The 15,049-nt window shown below is 38.5% G+C and overlaps 1 protein-coding gene across 1 annotated transcript; it reads left to right on the forward strand.

Moving 5' to 3' along the window:
* Positions 1 to 209: 209 nt before the first annotated feature.
* Positions 210 to 14,200, forward strand: ndufaf7 (NADH:ubiquinone oxidoreductase complex assembly factor 7). The gene is made up of 11 exons (XM_053614617.1): positions 210 to 364; positions 561 to 632; positions 832 to 992; positions 2,416 to 2,496; positions 3,603 to 3,713; positions 5,224 to 5,437; positions 6,609 to 6,667; positions 7,079 to 7,192; positions 9,559 to 9,702; positions 10,143 to 10,316; positions 11,086 to 14,200. The coding sequence occupies exons 1-11, from the start codon at positions 358 to 360 to the stop codon at positions 11,311 to 11,313; spliced, it is 1,365 nt and encodes a 454-aa protein (XP_053470592.1). The 5' UTR covers positions 210 to 357; the 3' UTR covers positions 11,314 to 14,200.
* The last annotated feature ends 849 nt before the right edge of the window (positions 14,201 to 15,049 follow it).

Consider the following 15,049-nt stretch of genomic DNA (forward strand, 5'->3'; position numbering starts at 1 on the left):
TAGGTCCTGGAAGACCAAAATTCTGTAACACATTAGTAAGTAAATTTACTTATTATATTATTGTTATTCATTTATGTTTTTAAGATAAAATCATGGTGTATTTAATCTTTTACGGTTTAAAAAAAGGTTTATTAAATGAAAGCTAGTTTTGTTGTGGTTTTTTATACGGTGTAATAGGACATTTTACGTCGAGGGTCAAAGGATAAATCCAATGAGCGCAAAGTATTGTATAACCAACAGACCAATCAGGATGACAGAAGTGCGCATGCGCGTTACAGTAGTATTCTGTAACATGCATTCCGGTTACTTGTGCTTGTTTGAACATAAGTTTGGAGTGAGATCTAAACAGAAGGTTAAATGAAGGGTATTATTGTTTTCTGATCTGTAGATGTTTGTTATTATTCCTGCCATATTAAATAATGGCAGAAAAATCCTTAGTTTTTTTTTTAAAGGCGACTTTTAATAAATGAGTTGTATTAAAAACAACTGTAAAGACTAATGTTGTTTAATCTTAGTGTTAATTCATCAGTGATACTGTGTGATAAATTTATTTACCAAAGAAATGGGGACCATTCAGAAGATGATCAACATTAGCAGGGCATCAGTGCGCTTTCTTGCCCCATCACTGAATGGTAAGAAGGTTTTCATGTCCATTATGCCCCTTATTTTCCATTTAAAACATGCGAAGAGTGCAGAGTGAGCTGCCATAACGGTATTATTACCAGTAGTAATAATACACAGTCGTGATCTGTTACATTGGAATTGAGTGTGTGTGTGTGTGTGTGTGTGATATACCATTCATCATTCTCAATAACATAAAATATGTTCCAGCGCAATGGACCGGGATGCTGAACCGAAGCTGTTCCAGCTCCTCGTCAGAGAAACAGGCTCCTAATCCGTCCATGCTGAGGCATCTGGTGTCCAAAATTACAGCCACAGGTCCCATCACGGTGGCTGAGTACATGCGTGAAGTCCTCACTAACCCAGTCTCGGTACCTGTCTGCGTCACACATCATGTCTACTGTAAAAGTGTGGCATCTCTGCTTCTACACAGAATTCTGTTGCATTTTATACTACAGTTCTGTTGATTGGTCAGATTCGTTTTCTATAACAGCAGCTCTGACAGTTCTGCAGGCTATATGATAATATCTCAGGTTTATACGTATGAATGCGCTCATTCTAATATGTTAGTGTTTCTGTAGTACAAACTCAATTACAGGGACTTGTTTAGAGGACACTCTACATCAAAGACTAATAATAAACAGATTTAAAAACATTTTCTTTAACAAAGAAAATGTATAATCAATATGGTGAAGTCTTTGGATAGAGGACTTTCAGTTTCTCCAAGCTGCATTTTTTTTGTGTGTGTCTTAACTTCAAGAGAGAGAGAAAAATAACCAGATGTTGGTGAGAGAGCACCTGTTTATGTCATAACAGGAACTAACTTGTCTCATGGATGTTCCATTAAATGAAACTATAAATGGATAGGAGTGTCATTCTTTTAATTAATTAAAAATTCAGATGTGCCAGAGAACCCTGTCCAGGGTGTACCCCGCCTTGTGCCTGATGCTCCCTGGGATAGGCTCCAGGTTTCCCGTGACCCTGAGAAGGATAAGCGGTTTGGATGGATGGATTGATGGATTGAGTGAGTGAGTGAGTGATCGCCTGGTTTCCCACTGCAGCTAAGCAGGGTTGAGCCTAGCCAGTACCTGGGTGGGAGAACTCCTGTGGAAAACCAAGTGTGCTGCTGGAAGTGGTATTAGTGAGGCCAGCAGGGGGCGCTCACGCTGTGGTCTGTGTAGCCTAATGCCCCAGTATAGTGACGGGGACACTACACTGTAAAAACAGCACTGTCTTTCAGATGAGACATTAACCGAGGTCCTGACTCTCTGTGGTCGTTATAAAGCCCAGGACACTTCTCGTAAAGAGTAGGGGTATAACCCCGGTGTCCTGGTGAAATTCCCCCATTGGCCCTTCTTTATCATGGCCCCCTAATAATCCCCATCTCTGAAATGGCTACATCATTCTCCTCTCCATTAATAACTTTTGTGTGCTGGGCGTTCTGGAGCACTATGTCTGCCGTCGCATCATCCAGGTGGACGCTACACACTGGTGCTGGTTGAGGAGACCCCCCCCCCCCCTCCCCCCAATACTATGTAAAGTGCTTTGAGTGTCTAGAAAAGCGCTAAATAAATGTAATTGTAACTAACTTACTAAATAAAATTGCAAATGTGAGCAAATTGCTGTGGCATAAAAGAAATAAAACATGTTGGTTTGTGCTGTTATTGATAAATAATTAACTGCGGGGTGTTAGCAGATGCATCACGCCACCTGTTGTTGGTTATTTTCCAGTAACAATATGTCATGGCATGTTTTATTCCTTACATAATTAATGTTTGTGTTCCTTCTCAATAGGGATATTATGTGAAGAATGACATGCTGGGAGCTGATGGAGATTTTATCACATCACCAGAAATAAGCCAGATTTTTGGAGAGGTTTGTGATTTATTTCTCGTGTCCTATGTTGATGTTTTCAGAACATTAGTGGGAGTTTGGAGAAAAACAAGCCACAATTTTCCTCAAATGTCAGTCAGCCATGACATTTTTTTCTGTTTCTGGTTTTAGTACATTACATTTACAGTGCAGTACATTTAGTACATTAGTACATTAACAAGTACATTGTTAACTCTTTTTAGCGGAGGCCAAAACTCGTTTTTCTGCATGTTTCGGATCTGCCCGCGTTCAGCATTGAATTTACTTGTGATGTCACACTCCACAGTAGTGGTTAAGTGTTTATATGAAAATAGACACTCGGCGCTTTAAGAATTTGCAGTTTTTCATAAGTATTTCTTTTTTTACCTAGCCTAATAGGTTTATATGTTATAATTTCATTGTATACAGTGTCCTGACTAATCTTATAACAGACTTCCAGCGATAAAATAATTAATTCGTTTATACTGATTAAACAAAGTCGATTTCTGTTCTGCAGTGCTCTGTGAGAAAGAATTAATGTAATATCATTTTACAATAATACAATATCAATATTTGTATATGTTACATGTTCAAAGCCAACCAGTTTATCATCCATATAAAGTTCATATTTCTGACAATTCCACATTCATACTTTGAGAGGCGGTTTGAGAAACATCAGTACTTCTGATGATGTCACATGTTTTGTTCAGCTGTGTGTCTCCATGACATCACTGAAGAGCTAGATGTTGTTTGAGGCATATATACTATATATACACTATGTATACACTATGTATACTCTCTCTCTCTCTCTCTCTCTCTATATATATATATATATTATATATATACATATATATATATATTATATATATATATATATATATATATATATATATATATATATAAATAAAATATGGAAAAGATTTTGGGTGAGGCAGACCTCCTCACATATTATTTAGTAAATATATCGGTGTCATGGCTCCAGTGCAAAACCAAAGACAACACATACATCCAAAACCAAACAAGATTTGGCAGATTAACTACATTTAAGGAAATACACTCTCTCTCTGTCTTTCTCTCTCTCACTCTCTCTCTGTCTCTCTCTCTCTCTGTCTCTCTCTCTCTCTCTGTAGTTGCTTGGTATCTGGTGTGTAAGCGAGTGGATGGCTGCAGGAAAACCCAAAGCATTTCAGCTTGTAGAACTCGGACCAGGACGAGGCTCCTTGACCAGTGACATCCTGAGGGTGAAATACTGTGTGCTCTTTAGCTATCTGTATATAACTTGTATACGTGTCAGTGTCATGTCATGCTAATTCTATGATGGTTGGAAAATTCTATAAATTCCCAAAGCATCACATCTCCATCTTTATCTGCATCAGCATTTACCAGAGTTTTCATTAAACACTGAACTTAAGTCAAGCCAGTATGAGTTTCTCCAAAGTCTGGACTGGTATCCATAGAAACCGTTGAAACGAACCAATCACTGTTCAATAAGGATCATTCCTGTATCTTAGGTAAGTGATTTATCCTGGTCAGGGTTCTACATGCCGAGTTTACCCAAGGAACACTAAGTGATCGATAAAACTACACCCTGGATACAGAAATGCTTTTAGCTTTGAGTTGAATTGCCTGATTAGTATAAAGAAAGCATTCACAAATAAAGACTCATTTGCAATTCACTCATCTCTAATCAGAATTTATAATCTGAAGAAAAGTTTCAGTGTTTGAGTCGAACCCTTACATTTTGTGTGTAGAACCCTATAAGAGAGGGTTTCCTTTTCAGTGTTCAGTTTCAATGTCAAATCCAATGAGGATGCCTAGAAACCTTAACAATCCAGAGGGAACCTTTCATGTTTGTTTGGTTTTTTTTTTTAGAGGTCATGGTTTACTGATCAGTAGAGGGCACTGTTGAGAAATTTGCTGGTTTCTTTACCCATGCATGTGATGGAAGTTTTTTTTTTTTCTTTACTACACTATTCACATCACAGATGAAGAGAATTCAAAATATTTTGATACTGGAGTCCAGTTTGAATTCATGTGATGCTTATTAAATCATATTGTAGAATTGAAGATGAATGAGTGAATGAATGATATGAAAACCTAACTTAGTGAGTGTAAGTGAAACCCCAAAATCGCTTCAGCTTGTAGAGCTCAGACCAGGCTTTTGCAGCAGCATTTCTTCAGTATCAGCCAATAGAAAGTCTGGAATATTCCGAAAAATGGCTGCCGCTGATTTTGACATGTACAAACGTGTGAAGTGCCAAGAGGCTAGCTGTCCTGCACTGTAACGAAGAGCCGTGACGTGTAGAGAAAATTACGTTTTTGTTGGGTTTTTTTTTGTACACTGTAGGCATCAGGTGGTCTTTAAAAAGTTGTGGCCAAGCATCAGCTTTGATAACATGGCTCCTCTTTTTAGTAGGCAGATTTTATGTGATTGTTGTATACTGTGATGCTTTGGTGCTTTTATTTCAATTGAGGTCTGATGAAATTTCTGGTTTGAATTATTTCCACATATGTACAGAAAAAGAGGAAAAGTGGTTGCTGTCAGTGGCAACCAGAGGTCACGAAGCGGTAGCCGACTGCCTAAATTTGGTTGCCAAGGGCATCCTCTAATTTCCAACCGTGTCATGTTTTCTACACTGGGATTGTAATGTAGTGGCTGTAATCATGTGACATGTGACCTCCTCGTGGTTATTCAGATCAGTCTTTTTTCCATCATTAAACTGTGTGTGTGTATGTGTGTGTGTGGTGCAGGTCTTCGGTCAGTTGCAGTCAGCTCTGTGTGGGGCGTCAGTGTCTGTTCACCTGGTGGAGGTGAGCCCAAAGCTAAGCGAGGTCCAGGCTCACTGTCTGGCTGGAGAAAACACTCAGGTGTGTGTGAGTGATGAAGAGTCTGTGTACCGCACTGGCACCACACACACCGGCGTCCCTGTCTCATGGTACCGCAGGATAGACGACGTTCCCAGAGGTATGCGCTTTTTCAACCTGATTTTTATTCACTACATTTTAAGTGTGTGTGTGTGTGAGAGAGAGAAAGAGAGAGAGATGGTCAAGAGTTTAAAATTTTCCCCTGTACTGAGAAAGGAACTGAAACTGGAAGTGCATAATATGGAAGTCTAAGGGCACCCAGCAAACTGCATGATACGTATTTGATACAAAATGATTTGATATATATTTCATATATATGATTTGATATATACGTATTTGATACAAAATGATACAAAAATATTCTATTTTTGTGTCTTTTCAGAGAAAGGGACTACATTTTTAATTTATGTTGGCACTGTGGCTTAGTGGGTAGCACGTTTACCTCGCACCTCCGGAGGTGGGGGTTCGAATCCCGCTTCCACGCTGTGTGCACGGAGTTTGCATGTTCTCCCCCTGCTTCGGGGGTTTCCTCCAGGTACTCCGGTTTCCTCCCCCAGTCCAAAGACATGCATGGTAGGCTGATTGGCATTTCCAAATTGTCTGTAGTGTGTGAATGATTGTGTGAATGTGTGTGCAATTGTGCCCTGCAATGAGTTCGTACCCTGTCCAAGGTGTCCCCCGCCTTGTGCCCCAAGTTCTTGTGGATAGACTCCAGGCTCCCTGTGACCCTGTGTAGGATAAGACTTTAGTTTAGACTTTAAAAGCCTTTCTGTCATGTAATGGTTTTAGTTATGAATTTGTGTTTCGTAGTTTAATAACAGAATTGAAAAACTGCCTTTAGACTTTCATTATATTTGGATTAAACAGGTTTTTTTTTTTTAGTTCTTTTCTCAATCCAAGGAAATGTTTTGAGGGGTAATCAGATGTGGTGAATAGAAATGAGGTAAAACATTGGAATATAAAGCTTTTTTGTCAGTACTGACTGAAATCTAGAAATAAAAAGATAAAAAGCATAATAATTTGTAGCTATAGGCTGTCATGTGTTTTTCTGAATACAGCAGACTTATGAGTATTTAATGTCCAATTTAACGCTTTAAAAAAAAAAAACAAGCAAAAAACAAAATGTTGCATGTAATAATGCAGTTACATTTTATAAATGTAAGAAGTATGTGGTTGGAAAAGTAAAGCTCCGAAGTTCATTTTATGCTCTGACCGACACTGTTATTTGGTAACTAATACAATGTGTTATTTATTGTTATTATTTCCAACAGGCTTTAGTATATTCTTGGCTCATGAGTTTTTCGATGCCCTGCCCATTCACAAGTTCCAGGTAAACATTAGGGGTGTTTATCTCACCTTTGAAAGCAGATATGTACTGTACTGTATGAAACGTATATATTTCAAAGAACAAAATGAATTCGATTTGCAGCAGTAAAGTGGTAATAGTGCCCTTAGAAATATCGCAATATGCAGAAAATTGACAGAAACATGTGAAGAGATTACCCATGAGTGACTTTGAGCTGTTACTGAGGTGACCGATGTGTGTGTGTGTGAGGTAGTGGAGGCATGAGTGAAAGACTGGAAGGAGTAATGACCGGATTACAGTTTATTCAGGAAAATGATGGTGCCTGTTGGTTTATCTTCTGCAACCCTTTGTTTATGCTGAAATGATGTAGTGTTATGTAGTGAGTTCTAGTCATATATTGATTATAGAAGTGTGCTTTTTGTTTGATTAATAAAGAGAACAGAGAAGGGTTGGAGAGAAGTGATGGTTGATATCGACCCTGACAAACCTGATAAGCTCAGATTTGTGGTGTTTCCTGCCCCTACTCTCGCATCTACTACACTCATACAAGTAAGTACTTTCACATTTCATTCGTGCTTCATGCAGTCTTTTCTCACTGGCCATTAACTGTCCATACGCGTCCTTCTAAATGAATTCCGAATATCTGCACATTTCGCACTTTGTGGTGTTCTACAGTACAAATGTTGCACGATCACCAATAGTATGTGAGCAGTAGGCAGGGAGAGAGCGTCAGTCTGTCAGTTACGCTCAAAGGTTCGAAAAATAGAGATATTTTCTCATGGAATCAGACTATGCAACATCTGGGTTATATTTAAGGCACTTATTTGATTCATACATCAGAGAAGTGTTTGAGCTGGCAGTGTTCGTGTAGCCTGCCAGAAGCTTGCATCATGTGTGCCTCGTGGTTTAACAACATGAGTGTGCATGCCAAATCTGACCTCATGCAGTACTGGTGCTCTTTGAATGTGGAATTCGCTCTCAGCTCTTTTCATTCTCAAGCTTTCATTTAGGATTTGGCTATGTCACAAAATATATTGTGGTTATGGAGCATTCTGATTGGCCAGCGGGTATATGTGGTATTTTCTTATATCATGACATCGCTAACAGGGATTTAAAAGTTCTAAATTAAAACTACTCGGTGTGTTTGACTTGCTTGTTCATGAGAACATTTGTTGCTAACCAACAGGAAGATATAACCTAGCTCATAAAGGAGGATTTAGTTACAGCGGAGCTTGAAAATTTAACTTTCGATATTTCTGCATAAATATGAGCTAAAACATCATCAGATTTTCAGACAGGTCCTAAAAGTCGACCAAGAGATCCCAATTAAACAAACGAGACACAAGTATTATACTTGGTCATTTATTTATTGAGGAAAATGAGCCGATATTACATATCTGTGTGTGGCAAATGTATGTGAACCTCTAGGATTAGCGGTTAATTTGAAGGTGAAATTCAATCAGTGGGATGACAATCAGATGTCACTGAGCACCCTGGCATCTCTCAAAGTCTGATCTTCACACCACATGTTTGTGGAAGTGCATCATGGCACGAACAAATGAGATTTCTGAGGACCTCAGAAAAAGAGTTGTTGATGCTCATTAGCCTGGAAAAGGTTACAAAACCATCTCTAAAGAGTGTGGACTCCAGCAATCCACAGTCAGACAGATTGTGATCGACCAACAGAGATCACTCCAGGAGCAAGACGTGTAACAGTCCACGAGGACACAAAGGAACTCAGGGTAACTTCTAAGCACCTAAAGGCCTCTCTCACATTGGCTAATATTAATGTTCAAGTATAATATTTTTTTCCCATTTGTTTAATTGGGTTCTCTTTATTTACGTTTAGAATTTATTTGAAAATCTGATGACGTTTTAGGTCATATTTATGCAAAAAAAAATAAAAAATAAATATATATATATATATATATATATATATATATATATATATATATATATATATATATATATAAAACCTTTGAAACAAACTTTCCAGCACCATTGTAGCTTGTACTCAGTGTTTCCTGACTTTCTAAAGGCAGAATGACAGTGTAAACGAGACAACATTGTCACGGATATTAGCATTTCCCTGGGATATGTTGTTAAATGACTTGGAAAAGACTCCATACGATGGAAACTACACTCTAATGACACACAGCACTGATTTCATAACCAAACTTCTATTGGACAATGCAAATTAAAGATTCAAAAGTATGGGTGTGTTCAACATGATTCCCATTCAGGAGTTGTGAAAACAGTGTTGCTAGGCAACAGAGATATGCGCTAGCTAATATACAATGGTTTAGCTAGATTGCACTCAGGCTTTAAATCTGTAAAGACTTGGACATGTTTCACACTAAGTTACTAATTTATGATCACATATTAATTTCACATTGCTGCTCTCTGATTCCCCAACAATTGATTTAACAAAAACAAAAACAATTCAGTCAGATACTTTGTGGTGTACTATCACTGATTGTTGTTTTAATCTCATTTTAAGTTATTCGCACTTGGTTAAGGCTATTAAGGATACAGTTTTGCTCATAAATTCACATACCCCTTGCAGAATCTGCAAAATGTTAATAATTGAAAAAAAAATTAGATAAATCATTCAAATTTAGCATTTTTTTTTATTTAGTACTGCCCAGATGTTTACATATAGTCCACAAGACACAATGATAACTGAATCTACACAAATGAACCAGTTCAAAAGTTTACACATGCTTGATTCTTAATCCTGTGTGTCATTACCTGGATGATCAATGACTGTGTTTATGTTTTGTGATAGTTGTCCATTGATTGTGATCAGCTTGTGATCCTGTCTTTTAAAATATTCTTACAAGTCGTTTCTCTTAACTTTCTTCATGTTGTCCTTTCACACTTTCTTCATTTCACATTTGTACATTATTGCACAGGCGGATGAGCAGCGAGAACACGTGGAGGTTTGCGCAGAAGGCGGAGTCATTGTTCAGAAGTTGGCCAATCGGGTCTCGGAGGACGGGGGCGCGGCACTGATCGCAGACTACGGTCACGACGGAACGAAGACGGACACGTTCAGAGTGAGCATCCTGCTAATGAATAGTTCATTCAGTTTGGGCCTATGGTTTAGTCAATTTGAGGCCACGCCTACATCTTACCCTGTGACATTAGGAATCTGGGGTCAGATGTGCTTGGGTGTAATTGATGAGCCTAATTTAGTCCATTTGCCTTTCAAACCAGCAGACAAAGGCTGTGTATGTTTCTGTAAAAGTAATTTAGCATAAAACATGCACACAGAAACTAATTGCAGTTGTCAGTGCGTATTCAGAGCTGTATCATCCGGCTCTATAAATCTGTAAGTACAGCTCATGGAAAGCCTCATCTCTGCTCGCTGCCAGCATAGCACAAGATACACATATTTCATCTGATACGATCTACACACAAATGCTCCGACTATGTACCAGCACCACATATCATTTTCTGATGAATGCCAGAAATTCCTTTTTTTTTTCCTTTGAAGGGCTTTAGAGGACACAAACTGCATGACGTGCTGGAGGCTCCAGGCAGCGCAGACCTGACCGCAGACGTTGACTTTAGTTATCTGAGGAAGATGGCTGGAGACGCAGTGGTCTGCTTCGGACCCATCACACAGAGAGCTTTTCTCAAGAACATGGGCATTGATACACGCCTGCAGGTCAGGATGAACTGTCACAATACAACACACTAATACATAATGCTTTATATATTAAATATGTCATACACTTACTGTAAGTAATAAAAACCAGCAGTTTAAACTACTGCACCAGTCATGTTAACTCATCACTGGATGACCTGAATACCATGATAGACTTATTCAACATTACAGCTGCGAAACTCTTTAAAAACTGCAGTCGAACATCAGTAACTCAAAAGATTTTGTATTAAAATGCATGTAAATATGAATCATGTTTTTATACAGACAGTGCTAAATAAATAAATAATTGTTTTTTTAAGCTCTTGCCATTGATATTCAGCCCAATTTTACATTATTTCATCGTGATTGCAAAATGTTTCGCTTTTCAAAATCATGCTAGCAATGCTGCTTGTTTCTCGAGTGGGATTGGGCGTTGTAATGATGAACGTTGGTTTAACAGTGAAAACATTAATTATATAAAAATTATAATTAAGGCTGTTTTTACCATTTGTTCTGGAGATGTGAAAATCAATATATATTCAGTGAATTTTCTTGATTTCTTCTTTTTTGTCTTTTTTGTTCCATATTTCCAGTGTATAATTTAGGATAAAGCATCTCGTACATAACACATTTTTTTCAGAGCTTGGTTTAAAGTTTAGATGATCTTCAAATACATAAATAACAAACAGTACTTAAACCGTGAAAATCATTTAATGTCGATTCCTGTGTGTCACGGTCTAGTATAAAAAAGAAAATTCTGACCTCTGACCTTTGCGTTGGTTTCACTCAGGTCCTGCTGAGAAGCTGCAATGACTCCTCCACCCGAGCTCAGCTCGTTCATGGCTACAGCATGCTGACTGATCCGGAGAAAATGGGCCACAGGTTCCAGTTCTTGTCGCTGCTGCATCCCAGTCGTCTGGCTCAGCCGGAGGAGGAGAACGGAGTCATGATGAAGAGAAGGAGGAACGGCACAGCGCCGCTCACTGTCGCTGGATTCACTGAGCTCGGACTAAACTGAGAGCCGACTCAAAACCCATCGCTTCTCCACAGTAATGCAGAAACTGTTTTACACTGAACATTTCTGTACTATTCTTGTGTAGTACAGTAAGAAGAGTCAGATGATGGACTATATTTTCTGAGCAAAAGAAGTGCACTTTTTCCACTAGACTAGCCCATCATCTAACATTTTAGAGAAGTGGAAATACTTATAAGATAACTGAGCACCTGATAGGCTAGCAATGATTGATGTAGTTTTTCTGCGATGCCAACTTTGTTTCTGTCGCAAAAGTCTGGATATAAATGGACTGTACAAAATAAAAATACACAGAACAATGAGCACTGATGGGTAATTTACAACCCCTGGCAAAAATGATGGAATCACCACACTTGGAGGATGCTCACCCGGATTTTTTACTTCGTAGCAAATAAACAAATCACAGATATGACCCAAAACAATTTTTTGTTTAATAGCTGAACAATCTGGTTTCATGAGACATACCTCAAACGAATTAAATTAAATTGTTTTAATTAATGGCGTATTTTTTTCCAGATCAAGTAGAGGAAAAAAATATGGAATCACTCAATGCTGTGGAATAAAAATTATGGAATCATCAAAAAAAAAAAAAAAAATCACAATTAGTACTTTGTTGCTCCTCCTCTGGCTTTTATGACGGCCTGAATTATTTGAGGAATGGATTTCAGTAATGAAAAATAATATTTTCCATCAAGCTGGTTCCAACTTTCTCAAATAGCAGTTGACAGATCAGCTTCGCAGGATGGAGCCTTGTCCTGGACCAGTTTTTTTTTTTATTTCCACCATAAATGTTCAATGGGATTGAGATTCGGACTGTTTGCTGCCATGTCACTGACTTGATCTGCCTTTCCTGAAGAAAAGCTTTAATACTCTTTGCTCTATTGCAATATGCATTATCATCCTAAAAAATGACCTCATCATCATCAAACCTATTTGGAATGAGAAAAGTGTCCAGAATTTCAGTGTACACCTGTGCGTTAACTGTTGAGGTCTCCACTGGTGCTTTATCTGACATGCAACACCATATCATAAATGAGGGGGGAAATTTGATTGTTTTCTTCAGGCCGGCATCAAAAGTTCCAGCATCATCTCCTTGGCCAATGCAGATTCGTGATTCATCACTGAATATCTCTTTCATCCAATCATCACACTCCATAATCGCTTCTCTTTAGCCCTTTAGCTCATTAACCTTGTTTTCTTCCGTTTAGGTGTTAGTACTGCTTTTCTATACGTAAATCCAATTTCATTCAGCCCATTTCTTACAGTTCTGTCACAAATACTGACTCTTGTCATTTGTTTTGTTATTCACTGGGGGCAGTGGTTTCTTGGTGGTTAAGGCTCTGGGTTACTGATCAGAAGGTCAGGGGTTAAAGCCCCAGCACTGCCAAGCTGCCACTGTTGGGCCCTTGAACAAGGCCCTTAACCCTCTCTGCTCCAGGGGTGCTGTATTATGGCTGACCCTGCGCTCTGACCCCAGCTTCCTGACATGCTGGGGTATTTGAAGAAAAGAATTTCACTGTGCATATGTATACCTGATCAATAAAGACTCATTATCATTTTCTACTTTCAAGGCATACTGCTTTGAATTTTCTATCCTGACGTTTTGACGTCTTGCTTGGTCAACCCATATGTTTTCCTTTTATAACCTTCCCATTTTGTTTATAGTTGCACCAAATTCTAGACACAGCAGACTGGGAACAACCGACATCTTTTTGCCACACTCCGTGTCAGATTTCCTTCTTGAAGGAGTTTTAAAACCCTTTCCACTGTTTCAACTGACAACTCTCTTGTTGGGGCCACGTTTCCTTTCAAAAAGTCCAAGGTTAAGGTCTGTAAGCACTCTCTTTTAACTGCAGACGAATTTGCATTTTTAGACTTATACTATTTGTTTTTGAAATGCAAATTACAAGGTGATTCCATCATTTTTTTCCTCTACTTGAGCTGGATAAGAAAAAAAAAATGGCATTAATTAACGCATCATTTCATTTAACTTGTTTGAGATGTGTTTCAAGAAGCCAGAACGTGCAGCTGTTAAACAAAAATAGTTTTGTCTAACTGTGATTTGTTTATTTGCTATGAAGTAAAAAAATCCAGGTGAGCATCCTCTAACACCATCAGTCTCTTCTGGATTTCAAATTGATTTCTCAAAGTCTTATTTGGTGCGTAATATCCAGATTTGTTTGCTGCATGGTGTTTATGTTGAATAGAGCACTGTGTCTAGGCCAGTGTTTCTCATCAGTCTATGCCTTCATGATGGAATCTAATTTTGCTGCAGAGCAATTTTCTTAAATTCAATCATGTTTTATAGAGGCCTTTAAACACTTTCTGCATCACTAAACACTGAATCCCTGAAAGCTTTGGGAAAACCATACAATTCAGTTGGGGTTCTGAGCACACTGCACTGTTGTGTCTCAGATACAGTGAATCAAATGCTTTTCAAGGCTTTTCCATTATTTAACTATTTCTGTTATATAGTTTATATAGTATATGTGATAATGTCAAATCCAAATGCTATACTGTAGCCATGAGGGAATGAACTCAGATCTTCTTATCCATCCATCAGCATGCTGCAGAAAGAACTTAGATTCATCGGACCAGGCAACTTTTTTACAACTTCTCAACAGTCCACTGTGGTTCCAATGAAGATGCACTTTTTTTTTCTTCGCTGAGAACATTGACATCCAACATGGTCTTTTAAGATAACGTGTAATACGTGCTGTGTTCTGATATATGACTTGCTTGGTTGCAGTCAGTTAGTTTACATAGAAATGCTCTTTCCATTGTCATGTCATGCTCCGTATGCTGTGTTTTGCAACACTCTGTAAACCTTTTAGAAAAAGTAAAAAAAAAAAAAAATGAATCATGGACAAAATGTTAGCTGTGTCCAAGTGAAATATGTAAAAATGAGCTGGTGAGATAAAATAGCATTTCCATAAGATTAAAAAGCTACAGCATGAAATCTTCTTAGTTTAAATCTCCCCTCAGTCCTGAAATTCTGGTTTATAGTAAATCAGCCAAGGCATAAGATTCTGCCAGGTCACATGATCAGAAGAAGCGTCACTCTGGATGAGAGATGCAGGAGTCCCTGGCTGCTTTTGCCTTAACGAGGCCACATGGAGCCACCACATCTGGTAGTCATTTAGCTGGAGTGGCGAAGGGGAGTACAGACTCTCTCTCTCTCTCTCTCTCTCTCACACACACACACACACACACACACACACACACACATGCTAGATGCTGGATTATGTTCTGACAGGAGTAGCAAGCACACACATGTGCCTCCAGTCATCAGTAGCAATTAAAAGATACGGTTACATGTGAGCCGTCAATACAGAAAACACAAAACCATCCCATAATAAATACATGGAGTTATATGTAAATCATCTCCTAGCAGAAATGAGATCTTACTCTGCATTGCATTTCCTTAATTTGAGATGAATTAATGAATCTGGTGCCTTAAAATGAAATCAGCCTTTACCTGACACACAAGGTCATACTCTGGTTGCGAGCAGGCAGTATTCAGTGGGTCGATTCCTTACCCACTGCCCTCTTTGTTCATTTACCATGAAGCCGTTTGGGTGCAGCATGAAGTAACCACAGTAACCTCTGCTGCAGAGTTCACATTAAATGAGTTCAGCTGCAGTCATACTGGACTGTTTTAGTCTGTTTTACACTCTATTAGCACCTCATTGTCTTAATGTCTCAACAGTGTGTATGTACC

Source organism: Ictalurus furcatus, chromosome 25, assembly GCF_023375685.1.
Source record: "Ictalurus furcatus strain D&B chromosome 25, Billie_1.0, whole genome shotgun sequence".
Taxonomy (NCBI): Eukaryota; Metazoa; Chordata; class Actinopteri; order Siluriformes; family Ictaluridae; genus Ictalurus; species Ictalurus furcatus.

What these genes read in the sequence shown, in the direction of transcription:
- ndufaf7 (XM_053614617.1), top strand. An exon ending in GATAGACGACGTTCCCAGAG is followed by an intron (nt 5,438 to 6,608) that starts GTATGCGCTTTT and finishes TATTTCCAACAG; the next exon opens with GCTTTAGTATATTCTTGGCT. An exon ending in GCATTGATACACGCCTGCAG is followed by an intron (nt 10,317 to 11,085) that starts GTCAGGATGAAC and finishes GGTTTCACTCAG; the next exon opens with GTCCTGCTGAGAAGCTGCAA.